Genomic DNA, 18352 nt, shown 5'->3' on the forward strand with positions numbered 1-18352 from the left:
ATACAATCTCGGCCTGCCCCGCGGTATCGCTAACAGGTATTTAAACGTATTTGCGGTCTAACAAGAGGCAGGTCGTACGCCGGGGCACAGCGTCCCCTCAGCCGAGCGCACCGACGGGAGGGCGCCTCTCGCCCGGCGGCCGGCCAACACCGCCGGCCCGGAGCTCCCCGGAAGGGCGCGGCGGCCGCTCCCTGTTTCTCTTTTGCCTCCTCACCTTCCCCTCGCGTGGGGCGCCCGCCTCGCTTCTCCCACCCCGCGTCCCGCTCCGCCGCCACTCGCGGCAAGCAGCGGGGCCGGGGCGGGGGGAAGCACCGGGGACAGGTAAAGGCGGGGAGGGAGGCTTGTAAATGTTCTTCTCCTCTCGGCAGGCTTTATGCTCGCCCCCAGGCCAGCCGCCGGCGCGGGCGACCCCCCCGCCGGGGAGCCGTTAGCCGTCGTTAGCGGCGGCGGGCACGCGAGCATACCGCTCCGCCAGCCCCGCGCCGCGCCTATGTGTGGAAAAGGAGGCGGGCGGGGGGGGGGGTGGCGGCCCGCGCATGCCCGCCCGCCCCGCGTGACGTGCGCTGCCGGGGCCGCCCGGCGAGATCAAAGCGAGAGCGGCGCGAGCCGGGCCGGTACCGGGCGGGTCGGCGCGCGTGAGGGCGGCCCCCTCCTCCCCCCGCCCCGCCCGCCGGATAAAGCCCTGGGCGGCCCCGCGGGGCGGGCAGAGCAGCGCGGGGGGCGGGAGCCGGGAGCCGGAGCGGGGCGAGCCCTTCACGGGATCCGGCGGGCTCGGCAGCGGTAGGCGGCGGTTTTCCCTCCCCGCCTCCCCTCCACGAAAGTGTTGTGGCGGCGGCGACGCCGGGAGGCATGAGGGTCCGCGGGACGCCGCGCCGCAGCGGCGGCGGCGAGCACGTGGCATAGCCGGGGACGGCGGCGAGCGCCGGGCCGGGGTAACAGCGGTCCGGCGGGGCGAGCGCGGTCCCCTGCATGTGGAAAGTGAGGCGAGCCAGGGAGCCCGGCGGCACCGGCGAGCACCCGGCGGCGCGGTCCTGAGTGCCTGGGCAGCGGCGGCCGCCCGCCCGCCATGGATTGCAGCCTCCTCCGGACCCTCATCAGCCGATACGTGAGTACCGCCGGCCGGGCCCGTCCCGCCGGGGCCCCGCCGGCCCGGGAGCCGCCTGTGAGGAAGCCCTCTCCGGGGCTTCCCCTGAAAGCGCGGCTCGTACCCCAGCGGATGGGAGAGCCCCCGCCGCCCGGTGAGGCGGAGGGAGGCCTTGAGCCTCTGCGGGGTGGCTGGGCGGCGCGGTGGCCCCCGCTGGCCGCGGGGGCTCGGTCAGGAGGTCGGCGGTCCCGTGACTCGCCCGGGGGCCGGGGCGGCCCCGGGGGCCGCTGCACCCCCTTTTCGGTGTCAGCGGGGGCTGCCGCGGCTGCGAATGGGTTCCCTGCAGCCCTCTCCCCGGGCGGCCGCCTGCGGGGCGGTCCTTCGCCAAACCAGAACGGGCTGACCTAAGTTCAAAGCGCTGTAATGTACAGTCTGCTGAGATACGTGCTTATCAGGGCAGATAAAACCTCTAGTGTGTGTGGTTTTTTTTTTTTTTTCTTTCTTTCTTTCTCCTTGTTATACTATTTCAGTCAAGCTGCTTTTTGGGGAATTGTCCAATTTAAATCCACTGGCGAATGGTCAGAATAGCCTTAAGGTTTCTAGTGCGTGGTGAGATTCAAACGCACTAAACGTGGTGTACTTTGGGGAAAGAGAGTTGATCTTGCTTATCGGTCAATGTGTTTTCCCCCACCTATACCGCCTGAAAGAGCAAATCAGTAATGCATTAGAGCGGATTCAAGCATAGGTTGAGGTGTGGCAGTGAGTGGGAATCCAGTTTCATTGAATCCCTAACAAATGTTCAGGATAATGGTTTTAATAAATTGGTGGAATGCCAGTCAGTGCCGGGTTGTACAATACAAGGGTTGGGGACCACTAATACCAGGAAACTGCAAACCAAACTTCTGGTTTTGGATGTAGAACAAATTTAAAAAAGATGGGGGGAGGTAATTGGGCTTTCCAAATACATGTAGCTTTTCCTCCCATGCAGAAAGTACTGTGAGGAAGCTTTCATGCTCTGACCAAGCAAAAGTAAATACACTTAGTTTTGTGCGTGTCAGGAGCTATCTCCACATAATACAGGCTGAAGTCTTTCTTTAAGTATGAACAAAGAAAAATAGCAGAGGTGAAAAATGACTGGATTTTTTTTTTTCTGTTTACAATAGTGTATTATGTGGGATGAGGAGAGAATGGAGAGGAGTGTACTGAAAGCAGCTATCTGTATATGGATCCTGAGACAGTGGCCGTGAGGGAAGGAGGAGAATACTCAAAATATAATGAGGTATAAGAGAAGTAGTAGTCTCTGTGGATATGCATAGGTCAGGTGAACTGTGCTGGGCTCTGTTTGGAAGCAGGCAGGATCAGTTTGGGTGTAGTGATCTATCAGTGCTGATCAAACTGTTGGATTCAGGTTAAGATTTTTCTTTTTTTTTGTATGTGTGTTTGTGTGCTCACTTCTGGAACCTGTACAAATAATGCATTCATTGTGCATAGAGCATACTGTGGTCTCTAAAATCTCTTCTGCGTAACATTGTTGCTGACCTCTCTTTCAGAGTAGACTTAAGCATCGAATATAAAAGAAACAGGCTTGAGAGTAACTACAGTAGTTACTTTAAAAGATGAAGATGTATGTGAGAAGACAGTGTGTTGAAAATAAGGCACTTGAGCTTTTAAGTTGTGGACTGTCATTGCCCTCTTTCACTGCTGATGAGAGTGCAGTCTAAAAGCTAAATGAAACATTATTATATCTCATGTGAGGAAGTGTTCCTATTTCCTAGATCACACTACTTTCTGTATTGTATGTATGCCAATAGGCTATGTCTAAATAAGTGCCTAGCTGTTCCAGGCTCCCTTGTATATTTTCACCTGTTGCTTCTTGTTCTTTTGCATTCCTTCAGTTTCTTAATTTTGAATCCTTTCTTCCAAGGAAAGATCATTTTGAAAAAAGCTGCTGTAAATAAATTTTGTTCATAATTTCAGTAAGGTTATTAATATCTGGCAAGCTGATGCCTGTGTGTGTGGTTTGTGTTCTTTTTGTTTTTTTATCTCCGTGGTTCAACTATTTTTGTACAGCTACAGCAGTGAAAATGAAAATTAATGGTTTGAATGGTGGGCCTGAAACTGACTGCTGTACATGAGTAGCAGATGCATGTTGTCAGTATTGCTCCATAGTTGTTCGCTCAAGCTCTATACACACCAGCTATGCCTCACAAGTGTAGATGTGCTTGCCTCTTTCCAAGCTGCTTTTTAATAAGGGAAACAAGGCAGTGACACTTCTGCAGGAGAGCCAGAGAACATAGGTACATTTTGTGCTTGTATCAAAGTAAACTCAAGCTTGGGTTTAGTTAAAATCTCTACAGAAACTATTCAATGATCGAGGTCCTAGAACTATGAGTTTTTGTTCTGCAAGTTGTGTCCTGGCCTTGCTCAGCTGCAGGTCCTTCCCAGAGCAGACTGGTCTCTGGATTATCCTGAGAACCCTGGCTGATGCAGGCTGGAGATGTGGAGGTAGCTGGGAGCTCTTACCGGTGCTATGGTGTGATCGTGGGATAACAAACAGTTGCTATGCATTGTACTAATGGAGACTTCTAAGAGGATGGTTTCTCAGAGTTCTGCATCATTTCTTTTCCTTCCCTGTACTATATGTCGTAGGACATAAAGGCATAAGTTAAATACCAGGGTTCTTGTCCTGATTGTGAAGGTCCCCCCTTTCCCTTACTGTTGTTGCAGTCGCTGTCCTGGAGCAATGCAAAATAGCACGTATCTCCAAGGCCCTGTGGAAGCGTAACAGTGACTGGGTGCTGTCAGTTCAAGTTGAAGTCAGTTTCCTGGTTAGCATTTTCAAATACTTGTCTGCTGTTTTAACTGCATTGAGTGTCGTCTTTGTATCTTCCACGCATTGGAACAGTTCAGTGATGTGGGTTGAATAAGATACATGTTCAGCATGCTAGTCATACTATAGTTTATACCTCTTCGCCAAGAGGTGGTGTAGCCTCTTAGGACAGAGGCAGTGATGTCTTACTAAATTTCTAAATTGACATTCTGTTGTTCTGCCTCGTTATATCCATCCTGCAAATTTTTTAATTTTTTTTTCACTTTAGCTCTTATTTCCCCTTACCATTATTGCAGCTATACACAATTTTTAGGACTGTTGGTGATATATAAAAGCTGTTTGTTTCACCGCAGTGCAGCTGACATGAAGTTCAATGAAGTTTTCTAAATGCTTCATGATCCTTCAAGTTGAAATATAGCAATGTAACTTTTCTTAATTGCGTCTGAGATTATTCTATATATTTTACTGCTTCAAACTGTATGAGCTATAGTAGAGGCATCTGTAAGTAACAAGATAGAAACATCTTTATATACAGCTTTTCCAGTATGTGGAACCACAGAATCTGAATAAGCCTTCTACGATAAGATAAATTTTGACAACTGTATTGTTTAATTTACTTTCCCAAATAATAGAAATAATGGCTATGTGGGGGTAGTATGAAAATTGCCTTGGGGGGGCTGCTGTTTGTCACATACTCTATTGAAATATAACCTCTTTCTGGATGTTGCTTTTGCATCAGACAACATGCTTCTCTGTCTTCTCCTTGGATTGCTTGTGTGTTTCTCAGAGGATGTGTGCTACCCCAAGGAGGGGGCAGCCTCACAGCCTGAGAATATGGAATTAGTGTGTACTGTCCTATAAGTGTCACACAGAGCCTGCTGTGTGCTCAGTAATGAGAGGAACTTGTTAGCTTAATATTAAGCAGTACAGTAGTTAGAGAAAAAACAAACATATAATGATAATTAAAACTGTGTCCATAAAAGATTAGCTTCTGTTTTATAGTTAGATTATTTGGGACGCTGTGTGGATATCATGAAGCAATGTGTTTTGCCCATATAACTGCAATTGCATTAGTTATCTCTGGTAAATTATTTCTTGCTGATCTTGGGACTTCTGGGGTTCTTCCTCTTTATGGTCAAGAGATGGCTAATAATCTTAAAACAAGTCTTGATGACATCTTGTCTTTCATAAAATGAACATTTACTTTCCTTAATAAAACATGTGCATATGTCTTTTGTATGTTCACAATGGCTGGTTATGACTGAATGTGGATTTGAATGTTCCTGAATGTTGTGGGTTTGAATATATCTGGGCAATCTGGAAAAATGTCACTCTTCAGCATATGTTTGTTTGGACACTAAATGGTTGCTAAACATCTTGCAGTCTATGGTGACAGTCTGTTCTGTATTTGTAAGACAGCTGGCCCTCATCAGTAAATGCTCCTGCCCAGGTTGGTGCCTTTGGGTTGTACAATAAATACTACTGGGTCAGAGGTCTGTATTACTGAACTGTTTTGCCTGTATTATGTAGTATATTTAGAGATCCTGCCACTTTATCGCTTCTCCTCTTTCATGTTCTCCTATTACTTCAGGATTACAAATCTGGATGTTAAGTATTTGTTGCCTGTGTAAATATCTCTAAATGTGTATAGCAGCAGATAAGATTCACTTCCAGAAGGAACAGTGATTTGTTACAGCTCTGGCCTCTGGGAAGCTTCTGGCCTATTAGTTCTGCAGATATTTATGAAAAATCTTTTTTTGGGGAGGTTAGAATAAATGAGTTTACAAATGGATGCTTTATTTTTCACTTTTATAGAAGTGGGTCAACTTTAATCATAGTTTGAGATGGTGATTGCCTAGCCTAACCAGGAAGTTACGTTAGGGGTTTTTAGCAAGTTCCCTACTAAGTTTCACAGCAGCCTGTGGCTTTTGGTCATCGATTTAGACAATTTTGTTGTTTCTATTGGCAGTATAATTCTAAAACTGTTTCCTAATTAGACTTTCTAAGTATTTTACTTGTGTATGTAGTCTTGGTAGAAATAATGAATATTGAGCTTCAGGTTTTTTTCCATTTATCTAGCTTTGATACAGCAAAGGCTGGTAACTGCTTTGACCTGAAAGCTGGAGAAATTGTAAGCCTCAGTGCTCTGGAATTATTTGTGTCTAAAACAACAGTCCATTTATCAAGCGTTTCAGATGACCTCCTGTTTTTAATCTAAGTTCAGTTAATACGTATGAGGCTACCCTTGCGTTCCAGTTCTTGCTTTTGCTCCTAGTCATTCAGCTTTCTCTGCACCCTTGCAGACTGATATCAAACTAGTACTGTCTCGATGTTTCTTAGTCAGGGTGCCTGTTAAAATAAACACTGTTTTCTTCCTAGCTGTCACTTATTGTAAGTCAAAAGGTTTGTGGTTTGTTGCTTTTTTTTTTTTTTTTTACATTCCAGGGATATAATTTGACAAAATCTTAAGCTGTTTTAAATGTCACATAAATGTGTTTATGTCCTGACTCTTTGCAAACTGTCTTGATTGTACAAAAGATGTTTTCAATAGGGGCTCTGCCTGTATTCACAGGTCAGCAACTGATAACTTGCATTTCTGAAGAGTTTGTGTCTATACCTGGTATGTAATGCATTTTTGTTACCTCTTGTGGAAGTCAGTGTGTCACAATGTTTTCTTGAAACCTGAGCTGCTTCCCATCTGGTATATCTGCTTTGCTGTGCGTACCGCTTCTTTCTGGTGTGGGATGCGTGACAGAGCGCCTCTGACAGCAGGAGTAGCTTCTGAATTCCTCTTTCCCCAAGCGCCATTGCTTTGTTACTGTCCTAACTACTTCTTTTTGGGGGGTGGGAAGAGTCTGTATGGCGTGCTGCCTGCATGCTTTTCAGCCTGTCATTTAAAAAAGGCAAAGTTTGAAAGCTTTACTTGCCTCAGAAGTTAATTCTGCTGAACGTTGAGCGTGGCTGACAGGATTTGGCACTTCTGCAAACCGAACTAGCTCTTGTGTACTAGCAGTGAGTCTTGTTGTGTTCATTCTGGTTTTGTAATGTACTCTTAAGATGTTTCAGTATAATCTGAGGCTCAGAAAAAAAAACCAAACCCAAACCAAACCCCAGACACCCTTCCTTTCCCTATCAATTAATTATTGCTGAGGGGCAGTAAGCATGAAGAATTGCATGGGCTTTGTTTTCCCCCTCCACCTACCCCATCAATTAGCTAATTTACACAAGAAAAACATGATTTCCTTTTTCTTTTGAGAATAAACAAATTAAAATAGGACATTGTGTATGTAAAACAGCTCACTTGCAGGAAGCCAGAGTACATATTACAAGCTGGTTGCTATTGACTACAAAACATTGCTCATCTGTACTCATCAGATGCTCTCTGAGAGTAGAAAACATTGCTTTTGGAGCATCTAAATTGTAGAAGTGTTTCGGTGACTTAAAATAGATCAAGAACTTTTAACCTTGCCATTTTTAGCATCAAAAATACTTGTCTCTTCCGAGATGAGAACTGCATAGTTCCTTTTGTCTTTTGATAGTGTGTTATTGATTTAAAAAAAATATTTAATATAGTTCTGCTTTTATGCCTTTTCTAAAGCACCACAGAGTATCAATACTGAAAGCAGGAAGCCTTTTCAAAATAATTTTTGGGAATGAAAGAGGGCAAGATACAACGTAGCCCATTTATAGCTTCACATCTCTGGTCATAGTTTCTCATTCATTCTTTGTTCTTGTCATACAATAGTAATTGAAACAAGAAAAGTGGTAAAATGGATTGGGATTTTCTGAGTCTGCTTTTTTGAACCCAAAACACTTAGAAAACAGTAACTGGGCTGACAAGTAAAACGTTCCATAAATATCATAGCTGGCTACTGTTTGTGCTGTCGAGATGGGGATAATAAGCTTGTTTGATCTAACTAGGTTTAAGTGTGACTAGAAAACAGTTGTGTTTTTTGAGGAGCTGCAGCCTGATTGACAGTGAGATGCCTCCTCCATGTCATTTGCAGGTGTGGCAGTGAGAGGAAACCAAGAGAAACCTGTGCCACAGAAAAGACTGAGCAGATGTTTTAACACCTGTTATGCAACTGGATTAAACTTTACTGGGTGTTTTTGAGCAAAATAGCCTGCCTCTCCTCATGTAATTCTTTTAGTCAGATTATATTTTTCCAGAATAATGCTTCTTATTCTACTGGTTTACCATTACACAGGATAATGTAGTATTTCTATTTGTATAATTGTCAAGGGACATTTCAGTTGAAGTTCATCCTGAGCTATGAGGCAGAATGGCACTGGAATGCTATTATCTTCTCTGCTATAATTGCCATGGCAACAGCTGCAGGTAGACAAGGCAAACCAAGGATTCTTTTTCTATATCATACAGACACCAGTTGTGTGTTTTTGTTTTTTTTTTTTTTTTTCTTCACTCTCTGTACTGACTCTGAGAAGCCTGTGGCACAAACACGCTCTGAGTCATCATGAAAAGTGTTTTGTTTTTTTTTCAATTTAACTTTGATTTTAGTTTTTTAAGTGTTGAGTATTTGTGATACTATATTAAAAATGCACTCTTTCTAGGAAGAAACTGTCAGCCTAGCCTGGATTATTCTAGGAGACCGAGATGAGCCAGTGGCTGGGGAGTTTGTTTGGAACATCACAGAAGACCACAGACTGATAAGGCACCTAAATATCTTTGTGGATCTGGATGTCAATTTCTCTGTGCATGCATCTTTCCTTAGGACAGGGATCAAAGTATTACCCAGCTCTTCCATAGAGAGAAGTTGTAAGGGTTGCTTAATGCTTTCAGGTAATAAAATTACTATGTCACAGGAAGAAAACTGGGTGTGGACATAAGCCTATAATCACTGTTTTAGGGTTGTTTTTTTTTTTTTCTTGTTACTTAACAGTAACTTCAGCAGTTCTACACTGCTTCCCCTTCTGCTACCCCTGATTTCCCCCTTTATTACTCTATCTGCATACATGCATGTGCATTCACATGCAGATGTGTGCACAGGTACTTCCTGAAATTGTATGCACTTCATTTGGCAACGTCAAGAATTATGCCAAGATTTACCAGGGATCCAGATGTGTATTGGTATGTTAAAAAAAAAAAAAAGAGGGGGGACGACGACTTCATACTAGCTCTTCTGTCTGGTTACTGAGGTATACTGTGAAACCATGTTCTGACATGCTTGTTCTTCTTTATGTTATCATGGTAGTTACTACAAGCATGAAAGCTTATGAATTTGGAGATTTCATAGGGACACTTCTCCACTTATTCTGCTCTTCCCTGTAGACTAATTTCCCTTTTAGAAATAAGAGACTGGTTAATTTGTTTCCTTCATTAATCATTAAACTCATCTAGATACCAGGCTGGGTGAGGGGGGAATAGTGTTTCTTTTTCCTGGTGGCACTGACTAATCTCTTTGCTTCAGTCAAAAGAGGATTTCATCTAACCTATTTTAAATAGAGGATTAAGGACAATTAGGCTCTTCTACTTCACCACTAAGACAGGATGTTGTGAAATCCTCTGAAAAGCACATCAGATGTGCCAGTAAAGTTTTGCAAAATTAATGTCAATAATCAAACCAGTTATATGCAGAAAAAAAGAAACTTTGTGTATGAAGTACTTGTCTGGAGAAAATTGTGTGGATGAACTGGGGAGAGGGAAGGAACTGAACTGTTTACCCAGTAGTTTTTTTGTCTCTAATGCTTCTAGTTTACATTGTGAAGTAGACATGTAGATGAACTGAAATGGATTTCTTGGAATCGGAATTGCATTAGCAACTTGCAGTTCATGCTTAGCATTTTACATAGCCCTTCACATCTTTTCAAAGTACTATTAATGTGTTGTTTGCACAAATGATTATAACGAAGTACAAACACTAGTATCCATTTTCTGTGCTTGTATAACTATTTTATGCCACTCATAATGAATATAAGTGGCCTCTCTTGAGGTGGATCTGAATCAGCAGTGGCATTTGATAGCTAACATAAAACTGCAATACTTGTCAGGAGGTCATTACAAAATAAAGCCATGAAAAACACTACTGTTATTGGAACATATACGATGTGCATAAGACAGTATAATGATTAATGTGAGGGGAAAAAATGGCTGTGTGTATTTTGGAGATTTGGCTACCAAATCCGTCCTGCAAATGATAGAACTGACTGACTTCCATGACATGTGGACAGTACACTGCAAAGGTACAAAGAAGATAGTTAAGTGACCCTTGCCTCTGTGAAATTGCTCTTGCAGTCAAGTTTATTACTAGCAGTTGTAGGTAGGTTACTGATAGTCATAGTTCCTTTAGTTTTGTTTCTTGCAGAACACTAGTCTAGAGAGTTCGGTCTAGTCTTACTTATGGATAATAATACACCTGAAGAAGGGCGGTCTGGAAAAAGCTGAAGTCTATTTCATCTTATTCATGAGGTGACTTGGAGTCAAATAAACTGTAATTTCTCAGACTGGCATAAACAGTGTTTCCTGAATAAGTGGAGTGTTTGGCTCTGGGGTCCCAAAGCTGACTTCAAGGAGAGTTGTGGTCTTCTGTTAAAATACATCTGGTGTCTTTGCCTATGGCTTTGGCTTCGCGCTATGCCCTTGCATGCCTTCTGTCTTCAGATGTTTTAATCCTGGTACCTGATAGGCTATCATTATGACTTTAGCTATAAAGCCTGGTATCAAACTTTACTGGTGAGTAACAGAAATGACCTGTCAATCACTGGATGTGTTTTGGGTAGAGTATAACAAATATGGAGGAAACGTTTTTGGGAAGGTTGAAGTCCTGCTTATTCTGTGATCCACCCCTGCCTTAAGAGGGAGAAGACATTACTTCAAATTTAACTGCCATGAAAGCTCTTAGAAACCAGGCTGCCATTTAATCTTACCATAAAACGTACCTATGTAGAAACAGGCTCTTTCAGTATGTGAAATATGATATGTATGAGAGAGGATACTGCAAAGGTAGGCTCAAAACAGTTTATTGACCAAGTCGTGGCTAAAAAAAATAAACTCTTATGCTGATGTTAGCAGAAATATAATGTAAATAAGTTTGGGCCAGACATTTTGCTTTGGTTAAAAAGACTCCTTACACTATAAGCAGATTTTGATTGATTAATGTTAGTGCTTTTCTTTAGTTTAATGCTCAGCATTTTCTCTGTAAACATGGAATGTACCAAAATGCTGTTGGTGTTTTGTGTATTATAGAATAGTTTCAACTCCTTTCTAGTAAATTACATGTAGTTTCCTTTTCTTTGATTTATCAGTGGAATTACGTTAACAGTAAGTGTGATCGTAAGAGTTAGTTTAAAAATCTTTCACGTTCTAGCTTCCTGACCACCAGTATGAACTTTGGAAAGCTTAGTTCTCATAAAAACCTTCTGTTCATCATCTAGGCTTAAAAAAAACCCTCAAAGATTTATTAGGTAACCTCAAGTATTACAAACATTGTCAAGTTAATTTAATGTTTAAAATCAAATGTATAGATTTAAAAAATGTCTTGTACTGTCTCATTTTTAAGAATGTTTAGTATTTTTATCCTTTTGTACCAGATTTTCAACCAATTCCTGACTACCTTAAACTAAAGCAGTTCTAGGGCTTCTAAATAAATCCACTTTTTCTTGACTTTAAGGTCTTTGCAAGAATGTATATCCTCTGTACAACAGATATATAGCGACTTAAATATATGGCTGGTCTTTAATATCATAGTGGGGAGGATGGGGGCAGGTTGGTTAAAGCTGAGATAAGAATTTTGTTTGATGACAGTCATTGAGCACAACTAGAAAATTCTTTCACCTTCTAAGATTAAAAAAAAAAAACCTAACCCACAGGTTTATCATAACTTCACCTGTGAATGCTGGAGTATTGTTAATCTCTTAAATAGTGTTAACTGACCATTTACTATTTACAGTTGTCAGGTGACCAGATGGCCTAATTTGCTAGGAGGTGCCTGTGTATTGGCATTGGGAGGGGAGAAATGAAGGGAAAATGAAAAAAATGCTCTGTCCTCAGCCCTCAACTGCATGATCCCTTTAACATGATTCATGAATATGTTGACTTCTTGATGCTGTTAAGTTTTTGGCTGACATAAGGAAGTTAAACTTCCATACTTAATGGAAGTAATGACCTAGAAGCAATAGGAAAGCTTCACGTGCTTTTGTGAAGCAGTGCACAGTGAACACAGGCAGGTATAAACACAGGTTTATAAAGGGCAATCTGGATTGTGGTTTTACATCTCCTGTCTCTTCCAGCCCAGGCTTATCTTTTTTTCCCTAAAGGGAGGTTCTTAAGCCCCAGACTTCCTTCCTAAGGAGTGAGTGAAAAGGTTACCTTGAGCATTTTTACTCTGTTAATGGTGTCTGCTGTAACTTGTTCAAAGAGCTTTTATGTCAGCATATATATAAAATAGGATTTTAAAAAAATATATTAAAAAGATGACTTGAGGCTAGATTTCTGCTGGGCATGTAGAATTAAAATATCAGTATTCTGTTGCTATTTTCCTGCATGTAACAAATTACAAGGTATTTTAAACTGAAAATAATAATGCTTTTACACATGCATTTGCTTTTTTGCATGTTAAAAATGATGACAAAAGCCAAACAAAGTTTGGTTGAGTCATGGTTGCAGTTTAGTCATTAAGTGAGACAACTGCAAATACTTCTAAACCTTTAAGGCTAGTAAGACTGTAGCATTGGCTTTTCTTCTTACCTACTCTCTCTGCCCCCAGTCAGACCACTTAATTCTGCTTATAATGACTTTTTTGCTGCAGAATAGCAGCTGCTTGGTTATGTGGCTTTTAGCTGGTCTTTGAAGAGTATTATGATGAGGAGAGAAAGTGCCATTGCACTCTTCACTGTCAAATTCATATCTGTGTCTTGGAGATGCACAGGGGAATAGTGGAAACGTGGTCTTTACAGCCCCCGGACTTGAGCACAGGGAGCTTCCTGCCTGGCACTGGGTGGTTAGATCAGCACAGGAGTGGAAAAGCAGGTTTGTGGTGCTGCTGCTGGCTGCCAGCAGCTGTATCATGTCACTTCTTCCTTAAACTGATTAAAGGTGTGATCTGGACTTCTCATCAGTTTCTTGTGCCATGTAGAAAAGACCAAAGAAATGTTAAGCAGGCTGATGCAGTGGCATATAGCTCTTGTAATCTTGTAAGAGCTGTCAGAAGGGACTCTGGCAGTGGAGACAGGTTTGCTCTTTCTTTTCCCTTCTATTTTGGATGTGCTGTTGGCTTGTTGATAGAGACATCTGTTTTACTTCACTCTGAGTGACAAACCATTGGGCAAGGAGTATATGTGGGTGCATTTCTGAAAAGTGAGCTGTTGCTCTGGGTTTGAAGCTGAAATGGGTGAAGTAGTAGCAAGTTGCACTTGTGACGGAAAGTGTGCTGCTGAGTGCTGGCATTCTAGATAGTGCTTCTAGCTGAGATGCAGTGACATCCCAGAGTGACTGATGAGTCAGGGCTGATTTGACAAGTCGCTGACATCCGTGGAACACTGGCTTGTTTTGCAGGTAGCATCTGGCATCAGAAAAGGAGGAATTGGGAGAGGGGTGGGAGTTAACGCTTTTATATGAGTGTCAGGAAGCCTTATGATTTATGGAATGAGGAGAAGTGTTTGGGGGACTACATACTGGAGGGAATGTTACTTAAAAGCAAACTGACCAACCAGGAAATAACTCCAACCTTTCTTCCCCAAACTAAGCCTGTGATGTGCACTCTCTTGTAGCACTTGCATGTCATGTGGCATGACCTTCCCAAAGTTCTAAGTGCAATCCAAGCATAATGACTTGAAGGAAAACGGAACAGCCATTATATGCTTAGCATTTCCTCCCATGTGTGTATTAGAACATGTTTTATTGAAATAAGGATGCTAGCCAGCGCAGGAATCTGTTTTTAAGATTGTGAAAGCCTATAACGCCTTTAGCCGTTTCACAGGCAACTGTAGGAGACTGGTAAAGGAAGGTTTCCTTGGTTTAGTGTGAAAGGCCAGTGTCAAATGCTTAAAAACCAAGGTTTTCTCTGGAAAATAATTGTTTAAACTTGGTATTGCTAAAACAGGCAACAAAACATTTGTTAATGTCAGACTAGTCTGAGAATGCTTCATGCTTTTTAACTCTTTCCATAAAAAGTGACCAGATGATCTGGAGAGATCCCTTCTAGCCTGCATTATTGTGATTCTAAAATAAGAACCATTGACTTCTGCTTAATGTTAATTTAAAGGAGAAAATACTCTCTTGCCTCTTTTGCAGCCATCTTGGTTTTCATCTCTGAGCAGACATCCTGGTTTAAAACAGGCTCTGTGGATAAAGCTGCATAACATTTTAAAGTGATAACCTACAGACTCCACAGGTTGTTATTCTGAGCAGTAATTATATCGCTTGGTGTGTTTGTTCATTCATGCTTTAAGATTACCATAATAGAGGTTCACAGCAACCTCCCTGCGTATATCTGCTCAGTAAAAACTACTGTAGGTGGAGCTGAGGCTTTAATAGCTGTGGACCTGACTAGGTTAAAGTATTTCTCCTGGCGCCTGTTTTTCCAGTTAAATAAAAGTTATTACAATCAGCCTATACCCAGTTATTGTCATCGCTCCCTACTGGCTTTAATTGCTCATGTGGCTATTCCAAAACCTTTTTCCATTGAAAAAAAAAAAAATACGGATTTTTCTTCAACTACTGAGTAATTTGTTAAGCTTGACTGATTCATGTTCCTTAATCCAGATATTCATAGTATATAAGGAAGCCCTAACCTTTTTGAAAGAGGATGGTAGTGAGTAGCTAGATGGGTAGAGAGCCGTGGATGGGGAACTTCTCCTGGAGCCTGAAGAGGCTACATGCCTATAACTTGATTTGGAAGCTGCTGGTGTGTAAGTGTGACCTGGGAGACTGGAAAAGAAAAGCTACTAGACTTTAATTAGTAACAAAAAGTGTGAAAATGCTTGTGCCCTTGAGACTTAAGCTGGCCAGTCTCAGCTTTCATGACAAGATAGTTTGTGTCACCGTGGAGCACTGACTGTGGGTGCATGCACTCTGAGAAGTTATTCTGGAGCTTTTTATTTACGTGTTGAAACTACATGTGTGTTCAGTTTGGGGAATGTAGGAATGAGAGACAGAAGATGGAAAATGGCATCAACTCCGGGTGTCCATATAAACAGACTTATTTATTCAATGCTATTACCATAAAAAATATTGGATCACAATAATGGTCTGTAAGCTGTTCTTGAAGGACTTCTTACTGGGTTAAGAGCTGATGAGTTCTGGAAAGGTTCTGAGGTCTTAAGCTGAGTAAAAGGTGGTGAAGATTATTTGACTCTTCAGAAGGAAAGTAAGGAAGTAAAACCGCCTTGATCTCAGTGTACCTGACTTAAGTGTTCTTAAAATAGTTTGGGGCATGTTAATGCAATGGGTTTCTATATCTGTTTTAAAATAGCAAAGAAAGAAGGAAGGTGAGAGAATATTCCATAGAAGAGGGAGTCCTTGGCTGAAAGAGAAGTTGAGCACTTGATGTCATGTGCTTGAAGTCATGTGTTGTAATGTGTCCTTCTGTGGTTTCTGAGCTGGTGGCTGAGGGAGAGCGAGCTATAAATACTTCTCTGTTCTCCACTTATGTGGTCAATTGAAGCTTGCTGGAACTTTTATTTAGAACTTGACCACTAAATTGGCAAATTAAGCCAGGTTTCTGGCTTCTGATTGGAGTTTGGTCTTAAAAAAAAAAATGAAATAAAATAAAAGGGGCAAAGTGAATCTACCGGCTTAAGTGGTTTAAATTGTGGGATGCACTCTTAAAAGATGCAGGTTCTAAAAGAGGATCTGGAAGCTTTGACAGACTATTCCAGGAGGAAGATTTTTTCTTCATCTCTTTGAAGAAGACTTCTGTGGGATTAATGATGCTCCTTCCATACTGGGCTCAGCCATTCCATCCATTTACATAAAACTACTGAGCTGTTGCTCTTCACTAAAAATGTATTTTCATTAGCAAATGTGTTAAAACATCTGGTCTCACCTTGCACAGTTCATGGGTGTGCAGTCTGTTTGCAGCAGCCTTTTAAAACGCTGGAGACATTCCTGAAAAGGCTTAAATTCTGAGCCTGAACTCTAGCTGTAATCAATACCAGAAAGTATGCAACCCTTGCTGTGGATGGTATCTAACAGCCTCGTATGGCTTGCTAAAGCACTGGTTGTCCAGCTTTGCTTCCTCTGCAGGTGGTTGAGGATGCTTTGTTCTTCTATGCACCATCTCGAAATAGTATACTGGTCTTGAAGCCCAGACGCATCCTATTCTAGTGCCTCAGTTTCCCTTTAGTGCCGCCTCAGCTGATCTTACTATGGTTCCTATCTCTTCTGAAACGCCTTTCTTACAGGTCCTTTTCTGCTCAGGTCTCCTGGTTCACTGTTCCACGGTTACCCTCCTTGAGCCTGTACTCTTATGCCGGTAGGGTTTAGCTGCTGTTCTTTGCCCTAGGCCTGTCTATCTTCTCATATGCATCCCTTTTGAGAAGTTACAGGAAATGGCACAGTGAAGTCCAAATGAGTTCTCCTAGCCTAACAGAGAAATTGCCTCTGTCCTTCCCAACGGCCTGATCTGGGTCATCTGATCCCCAGCTGAGCCAAATCAGCTCTTGCTGTGTGGTGGGCCTTATGTAGGAGGGATAAATTGATCCTCAGATCCAACTGCCTTTGGTGCTTGGAAAACTACAGCCAACAAAACGTGCTTTTGTTATCTCCCTCAAGCTGAGCTGAAGCATATGATTGAAAGGATTATGCCATACTAGGTTACTAAATATATTTTTGCATGACTCTCTTATACTAAAAAGAAAAACACAATGATAGCCATCTCCAGTAATGATGGGAGTACCTTCTCTGGGTGGACGTCAGTGCCAAAACTTTATTTTAGTACCTTCTCAAGTCATTAGTACAGAAAACAGTGCAGCTCTCTTGGCCGGCTGTGCTAGGAAGAAGTGCAGTTCCTAATTCAGTGGGTGTCTGTCTGATTGATGGAATTGAAAGTGGCAATTCAGACTGGCAGCAAAAGAGGATTGAAAGCTGGTGCTGAGCACAGTAGCGATTAGCTTATGGTAGCTCAGGGCTACTTCATTCTTTACAATGGGGAAATGTTAGTGTGTTCACCCTCTGCTCTCAGAGAAATGGATTGCAGAATGGCCAGTGTTGCAGCCTGGTTGCTTGTTGCTAGGAAAGGCGTTAGAAAATAAAGGCATCTTTTGAAATAGGTGCCCTGCTGTCCTGAGACTGAAGGCCTTGAAACTTTGGTCTGGCCTACTAGCTAGAAAGCAAGCTTTGTACCTGGGAGAATCACCTGAAAACATTCCCATCCAGCATTATTTTGGTCTTGTCCAAGTCTGTTTTGGAAGATTTTTGTTTATCCAAATAATGATCTGATGCTTAGGCTGGAAAGTTTTTTGTGAGGGCACTGGTTGCTGCTGCTTCACTTAAAATCTGGAAGCTTATTATTGCAGGCACATGGTTTGCAGGAGACTGTGATACTTAATATTGTCTTCTAACAGTTTTGTAGAGAGAGTAAGTGGCTGAGGGAAGCATGCTCCTTTGGCCTCTTACTGGAGACTCACTTGGAAAAATCATTGCATTAGTGTGTGCTGAGTCCTGCCAGAAACCAGCAATTGTGGTTATTGCTGCAGTGCAAGCTGTAGCTCTGTCGATTGGGATAGGCAGTTATGCTTTTAAATCTGAAAGTGGCAATGGGATTACTAAGTCTCGTAAGTGTGCTGTGTGCCTGTTGCTTTGAGATATGGTTATATGACTACTGCCAGGACAGCTATGTAAAAGCTTGGTGAAACAGTCTAAGACAACAGATTTAACATAATGGTAATGTTAATTTAACATAATGTTAATCCCCTTTGGTGACAGGGGATGGGATGCTGAAGATAGTGTGTTACTTTAAGGCCCCCTGCATTCTGCATCATCATATGGGTTGTCTTGTAGATGTTACACTCCTAGTTAGATTTGTTAGGTTTGCTTTTCTTACGGTAGAAATGTGGCTGGGAGAGGGGGATAGATACACTTTTATTGCATACATGAAGTTGGTAAACACTTGTGACCTTTCTAAGTTTATAACATACACTGATGGAAAGCTGTATGGGGAAACAAGTTGATTTGTCTGTTTGCTTCACTAAAAATGTTTTTACTTAATTTTTTTTCAGGTAGTGACAAATGTCCATTTTATGGAAAACTACTTGATGCATGTTGACCTTGATGCATGTTGACCTTGATGCATGTTGACCTTGATGCATGTTGACCTTGATGCATGTTGACCTTGATGCATGTTGACCTTGATGCATGTTGACCTTGATGCATGTTGACCTTGATGCATGTTGACCTTAAAGCAAAGAGTTAAGCTGTCTTGTGTGGCTGCTTTTTGTCCTGGAAAGAATCAACAGTGAAAGTTAGGCTGTCAGCTTTATTT

At 42.3% G+C, this 18352-nt stretch overlaps 1 protein-coding gene across 1 annotated transcript in view; it reads left to right on the forward strand.

Annotated features, from left to right (window-relative positions):
* Positions 1-934: 934 nt before the first annotated feature.
* The window catches only part of ATP11A (ATPase phospholipid transporting 11A), a 131861-nt gene continuing 114443 nt past the window's right edge, over positions 935-18352 (forward strand). Inside the window, exon 1 of the mRNA XM_082330564.1 lies at positions 935-1105. Within this exon, the coding sequence (XP_082186690.1) occupies positions 1067-1105 (39 nt within the window). The 5' untranslated portion in view covers positions 935-1066. The remainder of the gene's footprint in view (positions 1106-18352) is intronic.

Source organism: Platalea leucorodia, assembly GCF_965183815.1.
Source record: "Platalea leucorodia genome assembly, chromosome: 2".
NCBI classification, from domain to species: Eukaryota; Metazoa; Chordata; class Aves; order Pelecaniformes; family Threskiornithidae; genus Platalea; species Platalea leucorodia.